This window comes from Ictidomys tridecemlineatus, chromosome X, assembly GCF_052094955.1.
Source record: "Ictidomys tridecemlineatus isolate mIctTri1 chromosome X, mIctTri1.hap1, whole genome shotgun sequence".
NCBI lineage: Eukaryota > Metazoa > Chordata > Mammalia > Rodentia > Sciuridae > Ictidomys > Ictidomys tridecemlineatus.
In genome coordinates, this window is record NC_135493.1 from 27,147,113 (window position 1) to 27,174,332 (window position 27,220).

At 37.0% G+C, this 27,220-nt stretch overlaps 1 protein-coding gene and 1 long non-coding RNA gene across 12 annotated transcripts in view; one reads left to right on the top strand and one right to left on the bottom strand.

The window, feature by feature from the left end:
- The window catches only part of Gria3 (glutamate ionotropic receptor AMPA type subunit 3), a 273,117-nt gene that overhangs the window by 129,035 nt on the left and 116,862 nt on the right, over nt 1-27,220 (bottom strand). For all 11 annotated transcript variants that reach the window (XR_005733696.2, XM_040285043.2, XM_040285039.2 and 8 more), the window contains one exon: nt 14,157-14,344. Coding sequence is in view for 10 of the 11 variants with exons in the window: in XM_040285043.2 (XP_040140977.1) it covers nt 14,157-14,344 (188 nt within the window). In the remaining variant the exon portion in view is untranslated. The remainder of the gene's footprint in view (nt 1-14,156; nt 14,345-27,220) is intronic.
- LOC144371693 (uncharacterized) overlaps nt 1-27,220 on the top strand; it is a 177,511-nt gene that overhangs the window by 1,233 nt on the left and 149,058 nt on the right. The gene's annotated exons all lie outside the window — the stretch shown is intronic.

Here is a 27,220-nt window from a genome sequence, read left to right on the forward strand (position 1 = left end):
ATAGCAGTGATAGCAAGGTACTCAAGAGTAGCCATTAAGAAGCTTTCTATAGTACCCTCTTTGACTGCCTACTGCATTGCTTCAATGTCCCTGGATCTCTTTTCTTAATCCAAGACACAGTTATTACTGCAGTTGTATTCTCTTTTGGTTATTTTATCTTATTTGCCTCTTAAAGGGTGTGTGGCTATTAATATCACCTCCAAATTCTTATTTGCAAATCAGTTCCCTACTTATCCTTTTTGTGTGTCCCCATTCTTAAAATTGGCAGGCCAATTTTTTGCCAATGCTGAACTTTGAAAGAGACCCAACCATTCCTGCCCTGATCCTCAAAAATAGTCCAGGTATTTAGACCTAGGTGTTCCACTACAGACATAATTAAATGCATAAAAATAATTTAAGTTAAACCACTTAAGTTTGAATATGGTACCTTTTTTGGTGGTGCTGGAGATCGAACCCAGGGCCTTGTGCATGTGAGGCAAGCACTACAATACCCTTTTTGATGACCAGTTAACCCCACTATAGACATGTTCAGTCTACAAAACCATTATGAAATCAAATCACTTGCCACCCTCTTGGTGGCACCCACACTCCTAAACCTTTATGATGACCATGACACAGAAGCATCTTACTGTCAAAGACAAACAGGAAGGCTTCTTATGTCCTGGGAGCATTCCTATGCTCTTTCACAGGTTGGGTAAAGGTGCTTCACTGAACTCTTCTCTAACTCTGCCAGGTTAGTTTCCCTCTCTTCAGACCTGCCTCAGGTTATAGAAAGAGCTTCAATTCTTTCTGAGTTGTCAGGCTCAGTGACCACACATGTTCTTTTCCTCATTCATTTTTTTCTTCCTAAAGAAATGAGGTATTGTGATTCCAGCCTAGTATTGGTAGACTTTCCCTCTCTGAGGATCTTAGAATGCCTTTGAGAAATTGTCTGATTCATGCTAACATCCAGTAAGGTATGAAAGGATTTTTAAAATATTTTCTGGGTAAAGTTGCTAAGATGATGAAAGGTGAGGTGACTATACAAGGTCACACATTGATCTTGAAGAAGAACTCGGCCAGATTTCTAGTCTTTGGGCTAGAATGGGATTCATAAGATACTTGCCCAGTTGCTACATTTTCAGAGTAGAATAGTGGTAGAATGTGCATATTTGGGAGGATATTTGGTAGCTTAAAAATCAGTTGGAGCGGGTCCTGGGGCTGTAGCTCAGTAGTACAGTACCTGCTTGGCATGTGTGAGGCACTGTATTCGATCCTCAGCACCACATAAAAATAAATAAAATAAAGATATTGTGTCCATTTACAACTAAAAATATTTTTAAAAATCAGTTGGAGATATAATGATGGTGTCTGGTTATGAATTTCTTCCACTTCAACTCTACCCTGAGTGACATGACACTAATTGTAATTACCTCCTCAAACCCTGGCCCTGACCCATTGAATGGTGCCTCTCACTTTTCAACTTATCATAAACTTTGGGCAAAGAAAGTTTAAGCCTGTCATATCTGGACTGAAGAAAAGCTGACCCAATAAGGATGAGATAAATCTGATTGTAAGGGCCAGGTGGTTGGCTGATAACAGTGCCATCAAAGTGGTCCAGGGTTATTTCCCATATTCAGTCTTATCAAAGTTTAGACCTTTGCATGGATTTATCAGTGGACTTTACCCTTCAGTTCTAGTGTGGTAAAGAAGTTGAGTCCACATATTTTTTTAAATTTTGCTTTTATTTTGTATTCTCCTAGAGTTTCTCTGTAGGGGAACCCATAGTTCGAAATCATTTTAAACATTAAGGTCCTGCGGCAATGTGAGCTTGAACAATAACAAGCTTTTAAGTTGCTGCTGTAATTGGTGGTTCTTGTAGCCCTCATGAAACTGTCTGTTATAACATCTGTTAGAACCTAGGATAGGACTCTTATAATCATACAGCTGTATGACAAAGCAATTAATTGTATATTTTCATTGCTCTTAATCTAGGAAAATTTCTTGATAAATCTGAATGGTGATTTAAAGAATTCTTAATTTTTATAAGCCACTAATTCTAACCCATAGGACTTTGTCAACTTTTCAGTGCCTGCAAAGGCTTAACTGGGATGTTCACAGAGTAAGCCACCCAAAGAAAGGTGTATCAAGGTGATTTCCTTCTATGGAAACTAAAGTATATATGCATTGCTTGTGGAGAGATAAAATAGCAATATTTGGCAATGTTTTCTTTCTTTCCATTTTTTAAAAATGAATGAATCTGAGATCTTACTTGACTTACATGATGGAATTAGCTAAAGGTAGTTAATTGTTTTATTGTTCCACTTAAATTGATTCATAATTTTATAATTTTGGAATATAATGTTTATAACTTTGGAATAAGATATAAGCCTTAATATTAAAATCCTGATATTAAGAGGTGGAGGAGAATGACTTAATTTAATAGATTTTTACTGTAATCTACTATATGTTGCTGAACGCAAAGGACATATAAGTAGGAGTGTAGTAGTGGATATGGATATAATGAGGAACTTATGATAGACTTATGATGAAAAAACAAATCTCAGTTAATCTGAATCTAGCTATCAGAAGCCCATAATTAATAGGGATTTTCCTTAAGCATTTTCCAAAAGGGTGGATATGATATTTATACATACATTTGTGGCACAGCTTTGATCATCTAGAAACTCATTTGGTGAGGGAAGGGGGCATTTGTTTTTCTGTACTCTAGGAATAGAGGTAAGTGATAAAATTTCTGGTTGTGTCCTGGCCATAGGGCATATTATTTTAATCTTCCCATCATCTCTGTCTCCCAGTCTCAGTAAAGCTCACTGATGTTGAGTCTTTTAAGAGTCTCAGTCAGCAAAATACATTTAATGATGGTCACTAGCCTGGCAATCTGAGAAAGCAGGAAAGTTAATTCGCACACTTTTTTGATACTTATCATATTCTGCCTTCCAGAATTATTGTGCTGCTTTATCCCCTACTAGGTTGTAAGCTTCTTTAGTAGGGAAGACATGTTCTTTTCCCCCACCATTTTCCTGGTAAAATGGGTCAGGATTCCATCAATAGTTTTTATTTTCCCGTTTTTTTTTTTTTTTTGGCAGTGCTGGGGATTGCACCCATGACCTTACATATGCTAAGCACATGCTCTACCACTGAGCTATATCCCTAGCCCCTCAATATTTCTTGAATTGAATTTTCTACCTCCCTTTTCACAGCTCTGGGGATAACGGCCTGTTTGAACTGAAAGGGACCATCATATTCAGCACATTCATTTTAAGGCTTATGAAATAGAGATGCAGAGATACTGACTATCTGAAATCATATAACTTGGGTCAAAAACACAGGTCTACTGGCTCAAGGCATCTATACTCTGTTTCTTAAAACTCCAGAGTATTTTTAGTCATCCCAGGGATTCTCAATCCTTAAAAGTTCTCATAGGGAACCCTGAAGTGCCCTAATGGAAATTAATTTGAATTTGTGTTGATTTTTAAAACAAATCTCCAAAGCTCACAGGAAATTTTCAGGCAAACAATGAGGCAACAAGTTTTTAAAAACGTGAAGAGGAACTGTTGGTTGAGTAGGAACATTTCCTTTTTGAGACCAAAGCTTCTATCATCTGAGATAAACAAGATTCTTGCTGTTTCAAAGTAATGATCGTGAATGAGTTTTTTCTCTTTATTTTCCCAGAGGGGATTTGCTTCTAAATATTCACAAAGCTAGTCTAGCCAGTCTAGTGTGAAGTATGACCAAAGAATCAGGCCATCTTTTTTAATAAGCCAAAGATAAAAATCCCTAAATATAGAATACAGACATCTGCTAACTCCTAGGATAAATATCTGCATTTTAGGGAACAAGTTTATTTAAGGTTGCCAGTGAGTGTCCAGGTCACCTACAGTGCAAGTACAGAGTCCAATTCACTTTGGGCCTAGAGAACATTAGGTTGGACTTGAGAGAAGCCATGTTTACAGAGAGTATCTTTAGGAAATCCAAGCATAGGTTTTGCTTTGACAATACTGTTATTGTAGTTTTAGGGGGCATTTGTGCTTCAGAATATTTATTCAGGTAGTCCAATAATGTTAAGCAAATTGCATCAAATCACCATGTCATTAGGTTAACAAATACAGATCACTGGACACCATGATTGGCAGGTAACAAAAAAAGGTCCCTGAAAAGAGTAAACGAGATAGCCAACTTATAGAGAGTAGCCTAGAATAGTCAAAGGTGGGGAAAGAAAGGGAACAACCTAGTATGACACTCAGACAAAAGAAGAGCAATAGGTGTGTTAGGCTCTGAATTGATTTGTATCTGAAAGCTTATCCATAGGAGATTGGGAAGCAAAGAAAGCAAAGAGGAATGAGATATCTTTTACATATTGGCTTAGGAGAAGATGGAGAGACATTATAGGTACAAGAAACACCTCAACCTTAAATTTTGTGATTAATTTAATCATATGCAAAAATAAGCTGTATGATTTTCTAATTCCTCTTATTCTACTACAATTATTTTTCTAAACTTTGTTATATTATTTTTATTTAAGAAGCTTCTCTCCAACTCAATTAACACTGCCAAATAGAAAGAATTTTGTTTTTTTTTTCTCAATAGTGACTAATATAGCACTTTGCATTTAAGTTCTTGTGTGAGTTTTTTTTGTATGTAAATTTTGATGTCCACTCTAGAAGTTCAATCCCCTTTGCCTTTCTTTTTTATGAGTTACCTCCTGAATATACAATGATTTCTTATGCAGTTAGGCAGTTACTCATCCACTCCAAGAATTCTCATTCTGTACTGCCCTTGTTTCCATTACAGAAACATGACTTGAAATTTCCATTACAGAAACATGACTTGAAATTTCCCTTTGAAATCCAAGTAACATCTGCCAAATCTTCTACCTGTCTTTAGAAGATTCTGAAAGACTTCCCACCCAGTCTACCAGTAACTGGCAATGCCTGACAGGTATAGCTGTCCTTTCCCCCACTGACCCCCAGAAAAAGAAGCATAAAATAGGACTGGTTGTAAAGAAGCATAAATGCTACTGGTCATCACAGGCTGGTAAAGAAATGGCATCCCATTTTGGTAAAAGATGGCTTCAGTGTAGCTGTACTGTCTCTGGTCTAGTTCCCAGCCCACTGCATAATTTGAATGTCATGAAGGACACAGAGTTAAGTGTGAAGTATAGAATGACTTATATCTGATGGTAGAAGAATATTTAACTCTCAGGTTATAGCCATTCCTCTAGAAGAACCTTGGAGTTCTAAGAATAGAGGATCTTTCTTTAGATCTCTAGTATTGAAAAGAATCTGACTAGACATAGGGCTTCAGGGTTTGTGGCGCTGTTGGCATGGAAAAGGAGAGGAGAAATTTGAGTAATTTACTTCTCTATCCCTCTCCAGACCTATAATTATCCTAACCATGCCCTGTGATTATTTTTTTTTCATATTTTGGATAATGTGAAAGGCAATGTCCATGGAATAAAGCAAAAGATAGGTATCAGGAAGATTTCCTGGGAGTAGTCTGTAATCACTCCTGAAAGATCAGAAAAATAGGATAAATCTTCCAAAGGAAACATTACTCTCTATCCCAGTTATACCAGATAGTTGATCAACTCTCAATAACATTTACATTAGATGGGAAAAGATTCCATTTCTGTGAGAGAGTATCTTCCTCTACCCTGCCTCAATAACAAATACCACTGTGGGTGATTAGAAAAGTTATATTTACTCTGAATAAGATTAGAAAGTTAAGCGAAACTTACTCCCCAGGAATAAACATGATATTTTTGAAAGGGGTATTTATGTTTTTAGGCCATGAGAGATATGGGTAAATAGGAGCAGGCTCACCTCTAACATTTTGGGAGTCCATAGGAGAAGTACAAGTGGAGGGCCACAAACCATATTATAAATGTTAAAAAGACCTAAAACAACATATACCTTGGCCTGACTTGTGTATCCACTGGAGTCCATGCAAGACCATATCCCAAAATAAACCTAGAACCTGATGAATTCAAGCATCCCCCACAGCATGTCCCACTCCCTGTGAAGTACATAAATCTACTGTGACAGGGCAAGGCAGGGTAGAAGGTAGGCCCAGGGCTCAGACCTCCTGGTGACTAGACCCATCCAAAGCTGAGATGGGGCATATTTTTCAAGCTCTCCAGGAAGCTATTAAGTTCCACTTCCCTAAGGCTTATTTTCCTGACTTGGCCTTGCCAGGCAACACTTTGTGCCTTCCCAAATGTCATTCAAGTGGCATAGAGAAAGGGAACACAGTCTCTGAAGAAAATTACCTATCCAAACCTTATTCTTTGGGTGATTTGGGGAGCCTAATTTTAAACAAAATTAGCCATTTTTTTCTTGTTTCCCATGACATCAATTGTCATTTTCTCATTTTATGTCCCTACCCTGTCCCCTCTGCCAGACTTTATATGCCTGTGTGATTTGATCTACAGTGCCCAGTATAGCTTTTGTGTCCCTTTCCTTTCTTCCACTATTCCCTCTGATGCTCAACCTGCTATTTATCTTTCAAAATTTCTTCATACAAACATAAAGAAAACATCTTTGTGTTCCAGTGTTTGTGATACCCAGAGTCCTCCAAAGCATGGAGTTCAAGGCAGTGGCCCCAGCTCAAGGGTGATGCTGGGTGAGAGGGAGAAGCATGTTCCTTGGAGTACTACCGTTCAAGTGTAGTGACCCAGAAAATTTAGGTACCCACCTGAAATATATTTCCTACAGGCATCTATGCTTCTTTACAACCAGTCCTATTTTATGCTTTGTTTTCTGGGGGTCAGTGGAGGAAAGGACAGCTATAGCTGTCAGATATTGCCAGTTACTTTCAAATTACTCCTTAGCAAGGGAAGAAGGAAATAGGCAACATATAGGGAAGTTTTTGGTAAGGCGATAGAGACTGTAGTTCTTTACTTGATAAGAAATGCATGTCAATGTACCTGCTAGTTGTGGGTACAGATCACTCTGGGCAAGTCCTCATCACAATTGATGCCTACTCTTGTAATGCCTGTTCTGTAGCAGATTGTTTTGGTACTGTAAGTAAATGAACCTGTTTGTCATGAATGAGCTCTTCACCAAACAGGGCGTATTTTCAATTCCATGTGTTAATGGGATATAACTCCTCACCAAGTGGAGAAAATTCGTGAGAAATGCTTGTTGTGTAAACAAAGCCACTCCAGGCCTCATCAGGATTCTTAACTCTTACAACTTCTGGCTGAATCATCTCTGACTGAAAACTCAGATGCAAAATTGATTAGTGATTAACAAACAGCACCTGAAGTCACACTCTCTGGGTTAAAAACCCCAGCTTCACCAATTATTAGCTGTCTAATCTGCAAGTCTCAATTTCATCATCTATAAAATGGAAATAATACTTCCATCTACATTACAGGTCTAGTAGGAGGTTTAACTCATGTGAAACTCATGTGAAACATACACAGACACAGACACACACACAGAGACACACACACACACACACACACACACTGCTTAAAATAGTATCTGGAACAAAGTAAGCACTTAATACCTATTTGTTATTCAAAATGCACAGTTAGTATATGTGGCTCAACACCCATGAAATAAAGGTAGTGAAACAGTCTTTTAATATGGGACTATTGCTGGGTGTGCTGGCACATGCCTGTAATCTCAATAGTTTGGGAGGCAGAGGCAGAAGGATTGCAAGTTCAAAGCCAGCCTCAGCAACTCAGTGAGGCCCTAAGGAACTCTGAGAGACCCTCCCTGAAAGTAAAACATAAAAAAGGGCTGAGGTTGAGTGTTCAATCCTTGATTTCAATCCTGTTACAAAAAAAAAGAAAGAAAGAAAGAAAAAAGAAAAATTGAGCCCCAAAGGAATAAAGTCACTCTTTCTAAAAATCACACAATAGACATGCAATTGAGGGAGCTAGGATTTGAAGTGATGTCTATTTGATCCCCAAGATTCTATTACTCAACTGGAGCACAAACAAAATATTCTAAGAGTGCTAACCCAAACTGTTTTATGTATTGGTAAGTCAACTTAATGCTCTGCAAGGCTCATAGAACAAGGGCTTGGACAAATGGAAATCAACAAAGGGGAGGGAAACAGTGTAGTACCACTATCAGCTGAGCAGGAGGTGAGGTAGGGAGCAGGCATATAGCTGTACCATTTTGCTGCACTATTCTAGGTCTAGCTGTAGGCAGTAGTGCTCTGGAACCACAATTGCTAGAGAGATTTTGAAGTAAGCACTATTTCCTTAGTGATATAGGTTTATATCCTAGAAGGGCCTGTAATAGTGTTCATCTTGCTTAAATTGTTATCTTTAGAAACCTGACTTTCTAACTTGAGTGTTCCATTTCTTAAAACTACTGTCTTTGAAGGGATATCTAAGGTTCCTCAATAAGAGGGACCTAAGGGACAGATGTGCTCCAGGATTCATTCCTTAAGAAGCTCCACTTTTACATCATGATAAGGTACATTTAGCTTCAAATAGCTCCAGGAGAAACTATACATTCTATAATTTTCCTAGGTAGAACCTGAAACATTGGTTTGGGCCCAACTTAGCCCATGCTGCAATTCAGGCATAGGATATTCTGAGATTTCCCACTGAATTATCTATGGAAAAAATAAAAATGTGGTAAAGACTGAATGGGGAATGTTTAAGTCTCTTTAAGGGACAACCTTTTGAATATGTAATGGATAGACAAACTAGGAAGTACAATAGGCCGTCTGTATCCTCTGATTCTGCAACCATGGATTCAACAAAGATAAAAATATTTGTAAAAAATGTGTCTGTGCTAAAAAAATATGCCCTTTCCTTTATCATTAATCCCCAAACAAAACACTGTAACAATATATGTAGCATTTGCATTGTATTAGATATAATAAGTAATATGGAAATAATTTATCATGTCACAAGAGGACATAATAGGTCGTATACAAGCATTATTCCATTTTATAAAAGGGACTTAAGTATCAATGGATTTTTGTATCTCTGAGGGGTCCAGAAATCACTCTCACATAGGCACCAAGGGATGTTTTTTCCTTTTCTATTAATTAAAATAAGTCTTCTATAAGGATCTTTACTTGTCAACACACAGAATTGTTTTGGAATTTCTGTCTATTCTTGTAAACAATCTTATAGAGCTGATTTTTTACTAATTCATATGGCCTCGCCTTCATAGAACCTTAAGTGGTAAGATTTTACTTTCTTCCAGTTTCCTCTCTCCTTTATAATGAGTCCTTTCTAGTGCTGACTGTCTCTCTAGTCTAGTTAAGCTCATTTGCTCTGGCACTATCCTTAGGTGTGTAGAACAGTTCGTCAGTGCCCTCTTTATGATAACTCTTTATACTTGAGGAAGGTGATTAAACTGCCTCATGGCTCTCTTTCACCAGGATAAACAACCGTAACTCATTTAGCCTTTCCTCACAGGCCCTATTTTCTAATGCTTTAATCATTTTTTGCTGCTCATCTTTGGATCATGTCTAATTGCTTTGCAACTATTTTAAGATATAATCTGATGAGCAGGCCAAATACAGGGTTTGGCATTGGCTGAATATTTATTTAATGAGTAACTTATAAATTGATGGAGGTGGTGCAGTATAGGGGCATGAGCACTGTTCTAGGAGTCAAAAGACCTGAGTTGTGTCCTTTCTCTCCAATTTAGAGGGATTTGGCAGGCAGCCACAATTGGACAAGTCATCTAAATGTCTCCAAGCCTCAATTTGTCATCTGTGTTCTTATGATAAACACATCTTTCCTGCCTGCCTCCCATAGTGAGGTTCAAATGAGATAATCTATGTGAAAATACTTTGTTTTAGTATCAAAGCACTGTACAAACAATGTTTCAGGAAACTTTCTAAATACTTTGCATATATTGGCACATCTAGATACAGTTTTCATTCCCATTTTAGTAAGAGGAAATGCAGGCATTAAGAGTCAAGTAAATTGCCCCAGGTCACATAGCTAATAAGTGACAGAATCCATGCAAATTGGCTCCAGAGTCCATGCTCTGACATGCTATGCTATGCTGCCTCTCTAAATAGACATTAAAGGTCCAACGATGCTATATCATTTATGAGGCTTAATCTTCAAAAGCAGCCCATAGGTATATTTAACTGGGGTAGAGAATCTATTTATTCCTGACTGGTTAATTCTCTGAAAAGTGACCTTTTACAAAGCTAATGTTTAGATTGGTCTTTGAATGAAGTCAGCTGTCCACCAATGGAGAGAGCTTCATGAGCACAATATACTATAGAAGGTACTCTATTTCTTTTCCTTCTTCTTCTTCTTATTTTTTGAACCAGGGATTGAACTCAGAGGTGCATAACCACTGAGTGACATCCTCAACCCTTTTTTATTTCGAGACAGGGTCTTGCTAAATTGCTTGGGGCCTCCCTAAGTTGCTGAGGCTGGCTTTGAACTTGCCATCCTCCTGCCTCAGCCTCCAGAGCCATTAATTTAATGGCTGGGTTATAGAAGGTACTCTTCATTTCTGGATTCAGGATCTATAGTTTCTATAAATTCTCTGATCTCCAACAACCCTTTATGGTTTCATCTGTCTCTAGATCTATCCTTTTCTATGTTAATTCTTAGAGCTGTTATAAATGTTAACTTATAGATTAACTGTTATAGATATTAAAGGCAGATTAGTACCTAATTGAATCTTTTTCTTTACTGCTATATGAATAGTTGAGAGAGTTATAAAAAGAGCTTTGAAAGAAATGTTAGAAGAATATTGATTTGCCTTATAAGTGTTTGAACATTCACAGGAAAAATAAGAACTTACATCATGAAATATAGAGATTATGCTATATAACATTATGTTGAAGACCTGCTTATATTTGAAAAATTGCACCAATTTAAGTATTTTCATTAACACCCATTGGCTGTAGAGTATAATATTAACTTTATGCCAAAATCTGATCTATTGAGAATGATATTATAGTGGTATAATAGGCTATTTTACTTTGGAAGCTAGTATGAAGCATCATTTTATGTGGGACTGTAGAAGCTTCCTTCTGTGAAAATAACCTCAAGAAAAGTTGAAAACACTTGGGAGAATTTGATACTGATTGAGTTATAAATGTTATCATTCTAATTAAGGTCTGTATATGAATTATGATAAGTTTGTCAGAAAATAATTAAAAACTAACAAGAAAATTGACATATCTCTTATTAAATATTTAAAATATTTTCTTCTAAAGAAATATCAAGTTGAAGTTATGTAAATAATTTGTTTAATGAGAAATTGATTTTTATATAGGAAATAAATTATGGAATATATATGATTTCATTGGAATAGGTTTAAGCAGAGAGCTGTCATTTTTAACTTTTGAAAATGTATACTTTTACAATCACATCACATGGCTGCAGGTACTTTTTTGACTCTAGGTGGAAACATGGCAAAATTTCAGTGGGACTTACTGAAATGTGCTTGTCTAATATCCATCCATCTTTCACTATGTACCAGGTACCTTGTTGGACATGGAATATATAACAGAGAACAAGATAAACTGGGTTCCTACCTTATAGAACTTATGGCCTAGTGAGAACTCCTTAGATGGCAGAGAAAGCAATCATCAGTTGATAGTTTTATGACAATTTTTTTAAAGAAGGAAAAAGAATAAAATTGTGTAAAAAGCATTTTGAGGGATACTGTGAATATGCAAATAGAAGAAAGGAATACAGATAAGTGTGATATGAAAAGAGAACAGAATTTTAAAATAATGCCAATTTATTTTTCCTAAAAATGTACAGTAATAATGATTATTTTTTTCTGTAGCATTTCATGTTCTTTAAAACAATTAAACCAATCATGTGATGTAGAGAAAGTTTATTTTTTTAAGGGTTCAAGACACTTTAGTTATAGAGAATTAAGAGCTCTACCTATCACTTTTTCTATGGCATAGAGGTGAAAAATCCCAGACTCCAGCATAAGGTTCTATAAAATCCCAAATACTAACAGAATATAAAATATTCAAGAATCCAAAGTTACTAATACAAAAGAAGGAAAACAAAATACCATGAAGATGTTCCTCTCTTTGGGTTATTAAGTAGGTCACCCACTAAAAGGCTATTTTGGTATAAAATTTTAGAGGGCATGTAGTACATACACCAAAATCACTGACCTGATTCTTCATTTTCAAGATCTAAGAAAATAAAAGGAAGTGTTTTTTTTTTTTTTTTTTTTTTTTTGGTGATGGAGGAGGGTGATGGGACAGAGGAGGGCAGGTCATTTGTGAAGCTCAAGAGAATGTTGGGAAACTTGATTTAACCAGGCTAATGCTCTACATTTTCTGTGAGCTATGATTCACTGGAAGTAATGCTATTCTTAACAAGGGGGCAACTTTGTATTTCTATCATGCAGAATCAGCAATTTCTTTTCTTCCTTCTTCTTCCATCTCTCCTTCCCTCCCTCCTTTGTTTTCCTTCCTTTCCTTTCCCTTCCCTTCCCTTTTCTTACTTATTATTTTTTTGGTATTCTTTTCTTATGGGGGCTTATATGACAAATTATTAGTATTTAATTTGCTACAATGTAGTTCTCCCAGGAGATGACTACTCATTATAATTTAGATCTCTGAAGCTGTTTTGGCACCCAGGTACACTGGGATTGAATTAGAATGTAAATATTTCTCTTATAGTTTTGTTTATGCAGGAGGCATGGGAACTTTGTTTGTATCTGACAAATTGGGACTTCTGAGGAATATAACAAAATTTTACTACTTTTCAATTTGAGTCTTTACCCTAAACATAGTATTCATCTGGCTTAGGGCAAAATATTTCTTCTATTTTTTGAATATTAAATTTAAATATTCAAGCTTGATAATGAATGCATTTTGTCCCACTGAATTGCGTTTTTCCCTAGTCTAATTATCTTTTACTTTATTCACACTTCTAAAACCATGAACACTTTCATCGTATACCATATTAATTTTTTTTTTATTGTTGGTCGTTCAAAACATTACATAGTTCTTAATACATCATATTTCACAATTTGATTCAAGCGGGTTATGAACTCCCAACTTTACCCCGTATACAGATTGCTGTATCCCATCAGTTACCCTTCCATTAATTGACATATTGCCTTTCTAGTGTCTGATGTATTCTGCTGTCTGTCCTATTCTCTACTATCCCTCCTCCCCTCCCCTCCCCTCCCCTCCCCTTTTCTCTCTCTACCCCTTCTACTGTAAATCATTTCTTCCATTTATATTATCTTGTCTTACCCCTCCTTTCCTCTTATATATCATTTTGTATAACCCTGAGGATCGCCTTCCATTTCCATGCGATTTCCCTTCTCACTCCCTTTCCCTCCCACCTTTCATCCCTGTTTAATGTAAATCTTCTTCTCAAGCTCTTCGTCCCTACCCTGTCCTTGTTTACTCCCCTTATATCAAAGGGGTCATTTGGTATTTGTTTTTTAAAGATTGACTAGCTTCACTTAGCATAATCTGCTCTAATGCCATCTACCATATTACTTTTAAAAAATGTTTTTCAGGGGCTGGTGTTATGGCTCAGTGGTAGAGTGCTCGCCTCACATGTGTGATGCCCTGGGTTCAATCCTTAGCACCACATAAAAATAAATAAATAACATAAAGATATTGTGTCCATCTACAACTAAAAAAATAAATATTGATGTTTTTCAATTATACACCCACATATTCTCTTTCTTGCAATATCCCAACAGAAGAATAATGTGCAAAAATATAGATGGTTAAAACTCGGTAAGTATTGCCCTGATAGTATATGCCTACCAATATTTGTCAAGAATGGCTGGTGATCTCTGGAAGAGTCTAGGAAGATTGTATATTCAAGCAATAAGAAACAACTCCTACTGTTCAGCCCTATCTAATCCCTGTCTGTACCATGTTGGGAAGAAGGTGTAGGAAATGAAGGAAATTTCTTTGAAATAGGTATGTTAAACAGAGGTGTGGAAGGGTGTGTTTATATGACAGGTAGCATGAAATTGCAGAGACATTTAGATTAATCATGGTATGCAATTTTCAACAGGTTGGATTTCTTTTCTTTCCTTTTTTTTCTACAGTCACTGGGGAGGAAAAAGGATTAGAGAGACTATCAAAAACTGTTGGCAAATTTAGTCTGTTGGCTAGTTAATATATCAACAAATATGGGGACTGCTTCAGGATGATGATTTAACATGTTGGCTGGTAGGTGGAATAAATCTCAAATGTACCTGTTCCAAAATTGTGTTAATCCTTTCAACTTCACAGTCAATCAAATATCGCTTTTCCTGTCTTCTGTCCATTTCTTCAATGATGCGCCTGAATTCTTGGACGTCCTTTATGTTTCCCACAGACCTTGCTGTCACTTGCCAGTTGTTTTGCACTGCTGCTTCCATAATCGCTTGTAGGATAGAAAATCCTGAAAGAAGGGGAAAGAGCTACAATGATTTTTTTTTGTTTTAAAAATATTTCTGTAGGTATTGAAGGTTCTACTGAGTTTCTATTCATAGTTCATTGGGTCCCTTTGAAATTTATCCACTGGGGAGAGCAAGCTTACTCTCAAACCTCCAGACAGTTGGCACCTCCATTTTGTTTTAAAGGAAAAAAGATCCTATAATTTGTAGGCACCAATCCAGATGTTTATTAAGTCTCTGCCTAAGAAATCACAGATTAATTATAGGACCTAATTGCTTTTATTGATGTGCATTATAATATTTGTGGAATGAATGACAGAACTTATTTATATCTGGCTATGATTTTTCCTATTGCAATTGAAGCTCATTTTTTTCTATCTTTCACATAGCATTCTTCAGAATAGGAAATAACTTTAGTAGAGATAAAGCCTTATTATAACATGGCTCTGCCTTACATGGCTGTGACTATTCAACAAGTAAATTATGTCTCTCACATAAAATCTGACAAATACAGTCTATAAGAAACACATCATACTTGATTACAGCATTACAAAAAAGTTCAATCATGACAAGTCTTCATGAGTTCTTCCTATTTCACAATTAAATTTACCAGGAATCACTGGTTCCTTTTTAGTTATTTTACACCAGATAACTATTAGCAACTAACACCTTGCATCTATGTTGAAAGGGAAAGAAAGTTTGACATGTCATAGAAGTAATTGTTGAAGGATCATGAATTTTGGGTAACCTATTTGAAGTTACACTTTGAGAAATTGGGATGAGCAGAACATCTAACTTGTGAGTCAAAGGTTTTCTATGTACTGGTCTTTTAGTGCAGTCATATCTCTAATATTGTATTACGCCTATACTTTTGCTTCTGGTATGAATCAATAAGCTGACTATAATTTCATCAAGTAAAGACATCACTTTATTGGGCTGTTATCAAAAGCACCTCCCTTCTTCCCATAAATCACAATAGTTTTGCATTATATTCAGGTAATGACTAATGGGAGTGGGTATTAGGGACAATTTACAAAGTCAAAATGACCTGTGGCATACCAAGTGGACTCCATGCTGTCTCGAGCTCATCCTGTAGTGTAAGCAGGCTACAGTGTGGAATTGTCCTCACTGTACCATAGAAAATGGTATTGACATTTGGGTAGCATGCTTCAGGGAAATGGCAGCAGTGACTCAGCTGGTCATTATGACTCCTTTGTGTGCTGGGAGTATGCAGGAAGATCACAAATGAGACCCAAGCACTTGGTAATTTCCAAAATGAGCAATTTCAGCACAGGAGCTCAAAATTACAGATCAGAGTAAATTACCGTTGCTTTAAATGTTAATTCTTACTCTTTTTAAACCAACCACGCATATTTATTTCTCAGATTTACATTTTCATGTGGGTTTTCGATGTGCTCTCTGCTTCAGTGGGAGTTGAGGGCACATGGTGGGCTAAGGCATGGGATTAAGAAATAAACATAGCAAGAAAGAGATTAAAACATTTGAAAAGCTTTCTTAAGCAGTGTACAATAAGGCCTCATTATTTTGAATCTCACCAATTAAGAATTTATAAAAATTCAGCAAGGACTGGGTTGAATTTTACTTCTGTACTATTTATGAGTATTGGCTGAATACTAATGGTAAGGAAATTACACAGAGAGTCTTCAGTATATTTAAAGTAAACTGTTTAAAAAGCCCTTTTCCAAATACAGGTACTCATGTGTTGAGTCAAAATATAAATTTTTGTAATCTACTCATTTGTCTATACCACCATTTGGAATGATATGGAACAAGTTCAATCCATTTTCCATGTAACAGTCCTTCACATTTTTGAAGACAGTTAGCATGTCTCTGCTTAACTTTCTTTCTTCAAATTAAAAATGTCCTGATCCTTCAACAATTACTTCTATGACATGTCAAACTTCCTCTGTCTCTTTCCTATGGATATTTGTCAACATTTTATCGATCCTGAGAATTCAGATATGATTTGACTAGAGCAAGTGGAATGAAATAGGATTGTTGTTTGCTTTCATGTTGGTTATTTTAGTAGCCTAGGATAGCTAAAAATTTCAAAGAACCAAATTATATTGTTAATTAGTATTGAGCTTGAATTCAAATAAAACACATCATTTCTCTTCATAAAACCTTTGCTTTGTAACAATTCACCATTCATATGTCAGGATTCATCCCATTGTAATCTGTTTTTATGTTCCTTTCTTTAATCTGTCACCCCATTCCATTCCCCATTTATTTCCTGCTTTCATGTTCTTTCAAATCTGGAAAATGGTTTCATCCATTCATTCAATACTCTCATTATTATCACTACCCGCATATCCTTTTACCAGGTAGACTCTACTACCTGTGGACATTTCTGGATGATTTTCTTTCTCCTGATGAAAGCTTCCTTTATTGATGTCTCATCAATTTCTCAAGAAATGAGTAGATTTATTTTCAAGGTAAAAATTTATAAGCAATGAATATACTGTATCACAGAAATTTAAAAATGCAAAGTAAACCAGATAAATACATTTAGAGTACATACACATGGACTATTATGCTGCTGTTTATAAGACAGTTTAATGAATGTGCTAACAAGGAAATATTTTCTCTATATATGTGTATCATGTAATGAAAAAACCTACAAAATATAATTTATAGTATAATTCCATTTTTTTTGTAGAAACCCCCATATGTTTGTGTATATATAGAAAAAAATATGAAGGAGTCGGCAGAAGTTGTATTTGAGATATAGAATTACCAGGAACTTCTACTTTCATTGTCATTTGTTTATATATTATTTGACTATTTTATAAGAAGCAAGTATTAAGTGCAAAAACAATAAAATGAAAAAGTACAACTCATGCTGTCCTCTCAGAGCATAAGTTCCTGAAGGACATGGATGACAAAGGAGCAACTGCTTCTCTATGTGCTGCTTACTGCCACAAATGAAAGTTTCCTTTTTTTTTGCCATGCTGGGGATGGAACTGAGCGCCTTACAAAGGCTGATCAAGGACTCTACCACTGAGCCATATCCCCAGCCCAAGAGGCCTCTTAGTAAGAAGTGATTTTTTAGATCTTTTTATACTTTTCTTTTTAAAACCATGTGAATGAATTACCTATTCAAAAAATAAGTAAAAAAAAAAAGCACACTTTTTTGGTTTTGTTTGAAAGAGTGTGTGTCAGGGGCCTCCTGAGCTATGAGCTTTGCTTGCATTTTCAGAGTAAGTCAGAACTATGGCTTAACACTGCAGTGTCTTTTAACATGCAGAGTTTCTCTATGTCTGCTTTAGCATGTGGCTGTTGCACTCTAGAACCCTGGGGGGAATGGTTACCTAGGTTCAGTACATGTCATTGAGCAATCCAATAAAAGCTTTTGTTTTCATACTTAATTTATTGTAGGTTGACTGTTCTTGTTGCTGCTGACCAAAGAGTAAAGAGGAGCTCGAGGGAGGGAAAAAAGAAAAGTCTGACTTGGGGAGACAGAGCAAAAGCAGGTGCTGGTACTTGTAGGAGGTGAGGTTTATAACAAAGCTCTGGCTTTGTAAAAATAAGCCTGCTGTTTTAGCAGCCACAGAATTGTCATCCACTCTGTGTGAGCTTTAACATGCCCAACTTTGCAACACTGAAAGCTGCTTTTGTTTGAGTAGCAAATCCTGTCATCCTGATTCCAGACCATTAATGCTGTTCACCTTCTTTTTCTTCTTCATTTTAAAGAACGGGATTTATCATATAGGTAACTGGGCAAGTGCTGCATTGTCATCTGCATTCAACCAAAATAATACAAAAGCATGAAATAGAGGAATAGGAAGACAATTGTGTGTGAACAACTGCTATAAGCAATCCAGTTCTATTGGACTGGTTGTTGGGCTATTCAAGGAAAACAAGGATACTCTCTTGGTAAAAGGCAGTGGAGTAGATGCTGTGCTGTTCACCCAGGTCCTCTTCCAGCACCAAAGGACACTTACACCTTCAGCTCTTGGGATAGTTGTTGGTGGAATACAGCTACCTAGATTAAGGTTATGTCCTTCTTGGGGCAGTCTGTGTGCAATGACTGGTTGCAGCGGGGTTTGAAGGCACAACCTCCTTACCCTTAGTGGGATAACTCTAAAGGGTCATCCAAGCTTTGGAGCTCTCTGAAGACTACGGCTGAGAAATTGTTATGACTGTACTATAGCCCATCTCCTGCTCAAACCTGCATCCTTCTCTCCCTGTCACAAACAACAATAATAAGCATATTCCCCAGTGAACTTTTTGCATGTGTATCTCTAGTTCAGAGCCTGCTCCCAGGGGACTTGATCTGTGACCATTAAGTTGATCTCATGAAAAGGATGGCAGTAGATACAAAACGTTCTCAAATCTACAATTGTTCAGGATTTTTTTTCAACATATAAAAATGAAAAACAACTTCACACTGAACCAATTTAGTATTTGATCTGAAAAAAACACAACAATAAACAGAATATTGGTATGTGGGAGTTGGTAATGAATATATCTAAGGAAGTACAGTTGAAGAGAATTTTCTTCTTTCTACTTTGCATCTTCTAGTAGGGGTTATCACCACCTGTTTTTTTTTTAAGAGAAAGAGAGAGAGAGGAGAGAGAGAGAGTTTTTTAATATTTAGTTTTTTGTTTTTGGCAGACACAACATCTTTGTCTGTATGTGGTGCTGAGGATCGAACCTGGGCCACACGCATGCCAGGCGAGCGCGCTACCACTTGAGCCACATCCCAGCCCTCCACCTGTTCTTACTCAGGAGCCTGTACCAGATTTCTCAGAGCCACAGTGTCTCTACTTCTGACATGGTCTGATATTGATGAATGAGTTTCACAGAAATGTCAGCATTTACAGCAATTTGTGCCCGGCAGGGATTCTCAGAGGGTTTGCCACAAGGCCCCAAAAGGGTTGACTAACCCTCTATAAATGTTTTAGAGGGGCAAGTTGATGTACCTTGGAGTGTATTCTTTATTTGTCCAGTGGTCTGTTTTAGCAACTGCCTTTTCAATATTTTCAGGTTGAAATAGAAGGGCTGAAACTAGCCCATGAAAACTCTTGTGGACTATAATTATCATAAAATCACAGCCTTAGAGGCTACAGGGACTCGTACAGATGACTCAGAGAAGGATACAATTTTAAAAGCTGTGTAAATCTGCTTTTCAAATGAAATTTTTATGGAAGTTCAACATCTCAGATAAAAATAGAGCTGCTATGGTTTGGTGGGTGGTGGTTATAGAGAGGAAATGACTTGCTCACAATCATACAACTAGTTTAGAGTCAGAAATTAGACTAGAACCTAAACAGGCAAGTCTAGAGCTAGGGTGAGGCAAGTGAAGCACATAGGACACAAAATTTAAGAAGCCACCTTCTTAGGGTTGCATAAGTATAGCCTCAATTGTGTCCCCTAATCCTGGCCCTATAAGCAAGTCTTGTCACTTCCAATTTCATGCTCTTTCAAATACATTGTGCTGTCCAGCCTAATTTATCAGTCTCATTATAAGATGACCCTTGGCAACTTGGCAAACAGACAGACCTCGTCTCTTTGTGTGCTCTTTCATCTTTCTTTGTTGCCACACAAGACCCTGATATTCCTTGTCTATTCAGTACTCCAATTAGGCCTATAACCACAATTTCCAGCCTTTTCTTTCCCCCCCACATCACAACTTCCTTGTTGTATGCCCAATTCTATTAACACCCTGCCCTTTTTCAGGTACCATGAAAATGGTGAATGCTTCACATGCTACCCTTCCAACTAGCACAGTTGCATTTTATCAGCTACCTTAACACAGTGAGTTAGGAAGGAAAGGAAATGGAGGTGTTGACCATTGCTTTGGGGTCTTCCCATCTCATGGGGGTCATTCAGATGATAAATGTGAAAGTTGGTGATGTGGTTTATGACCTTATGGCATAACAAGTGAACAGCTGGTAGCTTGTGGGCACCTCAGGAACCAGTAGAGTAGTACAGCAATGGTGGGAAAAATCCCCAGAGGGGTTTTAGTCCATCCTTCCTATTAGTCAACTGAACTCAGCTGAAGTAAAATATTGCTCCCTTTTTCATTTTTTGGTCCAAGTTTATTGATTATTTCCTATTTATTCCTTTGTCCACATTTCTAGTGATGTTAATGTCTTTGTTATTGGTTTGTAAGAAGCATTATATATTAAGTATCTGTAATGTATGCAATATATTTTAATCCATCTTTTTGACTTTGAATGTTGTTTGTAATACAACAACAGAAGTTGATTTTTGATGAACACACGATTAAATTTTTATGAAATTAATATTCTTGTTCATCAAAAAAGTCATGTGAGATGAAAGAGGCAAATGAAAAGTGCTCTTCTACTGCTCACATGGGCTTTAAACGTAAACCTTATGTGAACCATCCTCTGTTTCTTGATTTCCATTGACTTTCAAATTTATCTTGCATATTGTGGCAAAATAAGGGCATGGGCAAGCTCTAGCTGGAATATGAAGCTGGTTTCTGAGGCAGAAGTGAAGAGTAGATAAACAGGCGAGGAAAAGAGAGAGGTGATGAATCTCAATTAATTATTTTAGCTTATATTTTGCCATATCTAAGAAACCTGATATATTAAAAAATCTGAACTGGAAGACAATACTTCAGGGGATGATTATTCATATTCCAAAGTGTACTTTCTTTTACAAATAACTCATGGAAAGATTCCCATAGCACATTTGAATCCACATTTTGTTGTTTTGTTGTTGCTTGTTTTTGTTTTAACTTGCTTTAAACACTTTTGGTTTCTATCAAAATCAATATAGTGATTGTCTAAATTTGAGATGCTAATGCAGAAACTGTTCTGTATGTGAGGAGCTTGAGATGGGAAGATCAAAAACCCCTCTGTGTTTGCATATGGATGTCAATCTGTGAATTTTATGGAGCAGGATAAAAACAAATATTCACCCACACCCAGCCCAATTTACCCTTGGCAAATTAAGATTTCCTGGAGGCCTTTGTTCCTTATAATTGTGTTTGTTTAAGTTTTTCTTTAATTAAGACCTGACCCTCTGCAAATTGTCTCTTCCTCATAGCCACATTATTAGGATATGTCCTTAGTTAATTTGTGTAACCAGTGAACATAGGTGCTCCTAGTTTCCCAATTCAGTGTCCTTTTACCTCTTCCCTAATACAAGTCCTCCTTCAACCCAAATCAAACTCTTTACTTGTACTAGATTGTCTATGACTGATAACAGCTTCAATGACGACCCTCTCTATGAAGGATTTATGGTTTAATAATTAGAATCAAAGATTAAAGAAGCAAACTCTAATGGAGAAATTGTAGATAAGAGTGATAGGATATTATTTGGCAACTTGCGGTATTATTCCTGGTACCCCAATATTTCACTAGAGGAGGCAACCCCTACTTGTCAAGTTTAAGGTTGGCTGTGAAGCTAGCAGTGCATGTAATCCTGCCTTTTCCATTTTTTCACTTTCATCCTGTTCTTCATTATGAACTTTGTCTCCCTGTTGGTGAATTATGTAGCTTCATTCTCCTCACCATAAGCTGAGAAAATCTGCCCAAATAGATGTGTCAGTTTTGTTGAGTGAAAGTAAACTTGCTTTGCATTGTCAGCTGAATGGAAATTTAGAAGACCATCTGGAGTGGATGTGCTTAATGTCTGGGAAAAGCAGAGTAGGCAAGCCTCTGGATCCTCAACCACACAAGGTCTGATACCTGAAAGAAACTGGAGTTTAGATTAAAGGGGTTACAACAATGCTTGCAAATAATTCTTTTATATTCCTTTTTGGTATCTAAATAATTACCCCAGGATAGATAATCTGCAATGCAAACTCAGAGAGGGCTGGAGTCATGTCAAATCTGCTCTGTGGACAGTGAAACACCTAACAGATGTCATGTGATGAATGGTTTTGTCCATTAACATTTCCTTACTTGGTTTCTTAATCCACTTAAGCTGGTAATTTCCAACACTGATCACATGACTGAGTTCCGTATTTAAGCAAGTGGTGAGTAGCCTGAATATTAGCAGGCATTTTATGAATACCTTAGGGGAAAGATGACCATAGATATCAACCAGAAAAATGCACTTGCCAGTTTTAGTTGGGTGACATTGAGGGGAAGTCCTTACACATAAATCAAAAGGGTTCCACTTAGGAAAGATTGCTACCAATTAGCTAAGTACATCTTCTTCCCAGGTCTAATTTATTCCAAATGGAACCTAGTGACTACAAATAAGAAGATGACCATCCACTCTGTCACCTCTCTTCCAGCACAGGATGAACTTTGACAAGATTCCCAGAAGTGGATATATTTTGCATTGAACATCCACATCCTGGGCTTCCCTTTCCTCATAGTAGTTCATGTTATAGCTTATGCCTATGCAGTAGTAAAATGAAATGACCCAAGTGGAGCTTGGGTTTAGAAAAGATGTGGTTGGGTTCCACTAAGCAAAAGGCTTCTTATTAGTAAAGTGACACATCTGGAGATATTCTCCAGAATTTTCGATTTTTAGAAAGCAAGACCAACACAAAACTCTTAACATTTCTGGGCGTTTGGAGTGAGGGATGGATGATGGCTAATAGCAAGGAGAAGGATGAGAAGTGGGAGTGAATTTATGTCAAAGACTAGGGGGTCTGCATATGTTTACAATGGGCTGTGACTTATTCTGCCTGGTATGCCTGCCAGGAGTGCTGAGGCTTCTTGATCCTAATACTATTGGAGAGCTGTCAAAGGTAATATTAAGGGCAAGATCTTGCCTAGAGGGCCAAAGATACAGTCCCAAGGACAAGAGGGAACAAGCTTTTGCCTAGAGGAAGAAAAGTTCCCTTTGACTTAATAGTCTGGTATAAAACCTGCATGGGAAACACCCAAAATGAGATGTTGAAAATTGATGAGGTAAATAATTTCATGTGCCCCCCTATACAAAAAAAAAAACACATAAAAGTACTCCCAAGTTCACCCTACTTTGATTAGTTATTTTCTTTCAAATACATATTTGTCATGGGGATAAGAAAATGGATTCAGCTGACTAATGTTCTATCTTCTTCAGGTCTTGGGCTCCAGGAAAAAAAAAAAAAAAGGTTGATCAGTCAGGATGTCTGAGGTGGTTAGAATTCTCAAAGAATGAGAACCAGAATTAGTGGTGACCCCAATGTCTTTGATGTGCAAATCAGAAATTGAAGCCCAGAGAAGGAAAATGGCTTACTCAATGATAGCTCCTAAATTTGGCCATAACCATAATCCTTGTTTTGTTTTAATATTAATGTAAAATGATGTTTCTGCTGTGTGTTCTGGATAAAGATTCATTTTGAAATAGAGTAAAAGTTTAAACTCAACAGAAATGTCATGATGGATATATCCCTGCAGCTTTACTGACAAGACTTCTGTGACTTCCTTAAGGGCTCCATTCCTTTTTGTCTCAATACCTTCACATGGAGGAGACAGAGAACCCACACACAAATTTGTGCATTGAAGCATGTCTTTCTCAATCTAATTACATTATTCCCTAAAAGCAAAGAATATTTTCAGCTCAGTGGATCAGAGATGTGATGTGAGAAGGACTTGACCTGCCATGCTGGCTTTGAAGATGGAGGGAGTAGGCTATGAACTAAGAAATGCCGGTGTCCTCTAAAAATTGAAGAACAAGGAAATGTAATCTCCCCCTAGAGCCTCCAGAAAGAAATGTAGCTTTGCCCACAAAATCATTTTATCCCAGTGAGCCATGTAGTGGACTTCTGATCTGCTTTAAGATAATATATTTATAGGAGGGAGAACAGTACAGTAGAGGAAGAAACCAAGGGGGTGTAAGGAGGGGAAGGAAGGAAAGGTACCAGAAATGAAATAAAAACAAATTATATCATGTGCATGTATGAATGTGTCACAATTAATCCCACTAATGTGTAATTATACCAATAAAAACAGAAAGATAAAAATTGAAAAAAAAAAAGATAATATATTTATGTGTATGCCCTCTTGCCACTCTTGAGTATGTTGAGACTGCTGTTGAGTACTGGGGCCCACTGTAATCTACTCAGGTCTTGGGGCCCATGGCTTGCCTCATCCTTCTTAATCACACAAATGTTTGTGCAGGGTACAGCGTACTCCATCATCAGCAATTGCCAGTGGTTTTCTCTGGCTTTCCTTCTGCACCTAGAAAAATCTCAGCTCCATCCCATAATCTGTTCATCTCCAGGTCCTTAACCTTAATCACAATCCTTTGCCACATAAGGTAACATAGTCACAGGTTCTCAGATTAGGACCCAGACATCTTTGTGGGATGGGGCAGTATGGAAAGGACATTACTATGCCTTTCACAAACCTCAATCTAGTAACGCTATCAGATCTCTGTGGGATACTGAAGGTTAGGAGTTTTCAAGTCTTCCCTGGCTTTTGCTCTCAGCTAGGATATCTTGTATCTTCTCTCTGTGTGTGCTCAGTGTACTGGCCAGAATAGGTATATAGAGTGTTTGTCAAGCTGCTTTAGGACAGTCTCCTTGTTAACTTTCTGGTTAGACCTTTAGTTTATCACTTGCCACAACCAGGACTGCAATCTGGTTTTCCCAATTCACTTGCCATGGAGATTGCTAGTTTTACTGACAACGCTGGTGGACATGGGTTACTTTTCTCTAATCCTAAACCAAGTGACTCCCCTCTAGCATTAAAGTTGCTGGTTTTCATAGGCAGTCCTACTGGGATAGAACTGGATGAGAAGAAGGGGCAGGATGAAAGGAGTCCCATCCCCAAGTACAAACACAATAAACTCTCACAGTTTATACTCAAAGTTGAATAGTTTTTCATGAATAAAAACTATTGTTGTATGGCTTTGGCTGATTTCCAAAGCTTTCCCATCAGTTAATAACCACCCTTTGAACTGAGCTTGAATTATTAGGCTGGGTGGGTTTTATCATTGCTGTGTCTTTATTTATTTCTCACACTGTCTCAGACGACCCTGTCTCCAAAGCAGCTGTTTTTTCTGACTTCCCTATTTCTGTCAAATTTCCTAGTTATAAATCTGAGCATTAGCTTGGATTCTTTTCATTGCCCTAAGGATATGTGAAGTAAAATTAATTCATCTTTCATATGCCTGCTCCTTTCAGTACTACCAGTTATTTTGAACTTATTATTGGTAAATGCTTGGGCTACTGCAACAATCCTTGCCCTTCCATCAAACCTGCTAAGAATAATTTTGACCTCCTCAGTCTTTTGATGATATTGTTGTCATGCTTTCTCTTAAAACTTCTCAAGTTTTTCTTTAAGCATAGGATATAATTCACAGCAGGTATTATAAATGTTTCAACTTATTTGCAATCTAGGATTTACCTTCTAAGAAAGTCTTGGGGGACTCATTAAACTGAATGAGCTTGTGCTTGTTCTCACCCCATTTTGGATCTCAGTTTCTTCATATGTAAAATGATATTCTATTTCTAGAGGTCTCTTAGAAATCATATAAATAGGTAATATTGGATAGAATTTGCAGGATGGATTAAGATAAATCAGTTTTGATAAGAAATGAATGGAGGCCAGAATTCAGAGAAAACAAAAAGATGATCTGAAAGGGGAACATATTAAATATGTCTGTTCATTCACCTTCACTCTTCCCAGATAGCATTTCCCTTGGAAATTGATACTTCTTTTTTTATTATTTGTTCTAATTAGTTATACATGACTAATTAGAATGCATTTTGACACATCATATGTAAATGGAGTATAACTTCTTATTCTTCTGGTTGTACCTGATGTAGAGTTACGCAGGTCATGTAATCATATATGCACATAGGGTAATGATGTTCAATTAATTCTACTATCCTTCAACCCCTAAACTCCCTACTTTTTCTTCACTCCCCACTATCTAATCCAAAGTACCTCTGTTCTTCCTTAGCCTCACTTATTGTGAATTAGTATCTGCATATCAGAGAAAACATATGGCCTTTGTTTTTAGGAATGGCTTATTTTGCTTAGCATGATATTCTCCAGCTCCATCCACTTACTGGCAAATGCCATGATTTCATTCTTCTTTAAGGCTGAGTAATATTCCATGTGTATAAACACATTTTCTTTATCTATTCATCTGTTGAAGGTCACAAGGTCATCTACGTTGGTTCCATAGCTTAGCTATTGTGAATTGTACTGCTATAAACATTGAGGTGACTGTAGTATAATGATTTTAAGTCCTCTGAGTATAAACTGACAAGTGGGATAGTTGGGTAAAATGATGGCTCCATTTCAGGTTTTCTAAGGAATCTCCATACTGATTTCCATAGTAGTTGCACCATTTTGAAGTCATACCAGCAATGTATGAGTGTACCTTCCCCCCGACATCTTTGCTTGCATTCTTGATAATTGCCATTCTGACTGGAGTGAGATGAAATTGTAGAGTAGTTTTGATTTGTATTTCTTTAATTGCTAGAGATATTGGACATTTTTCATGTATTTGTTGAACAACTGGGAAATTGACACTTCTACTAGAGTTATAGAACATAAAGCAATTACATTTAAACAATGCCAGTCTACCATTTGGCCCAGTTCCCTTTGCTACCAATGGCATTGGTAACTAAGAAGACTGGCTGGCCAAAATATAGGAAAAAATTCTAAACCTATGGATTAGAAAAAAATCCAGAATTGCCATTAATGTCATGGTCCTGGCTTCCATTTAGTAAGAGGATCTACCCAGCTGGGCTAACGTTGCAAAGGATAAACAACCCCATGACTATGACTGAATTTAGGAATTTCAGAAAGCTAGAATCTTCAGGGTTTACAGAGGGAGAGCCCTGAGTCCCTTAGAATTAAGATGCCAACTGTTGTGATAGATTGCTGGGAAACTACAGTGGCTAGAAATTTATTTGTATAAAATGAATGTAGTTAGAAAACACATAGCTAGTCATCACAATGATTGGATTGATAGAAGGACTAGTC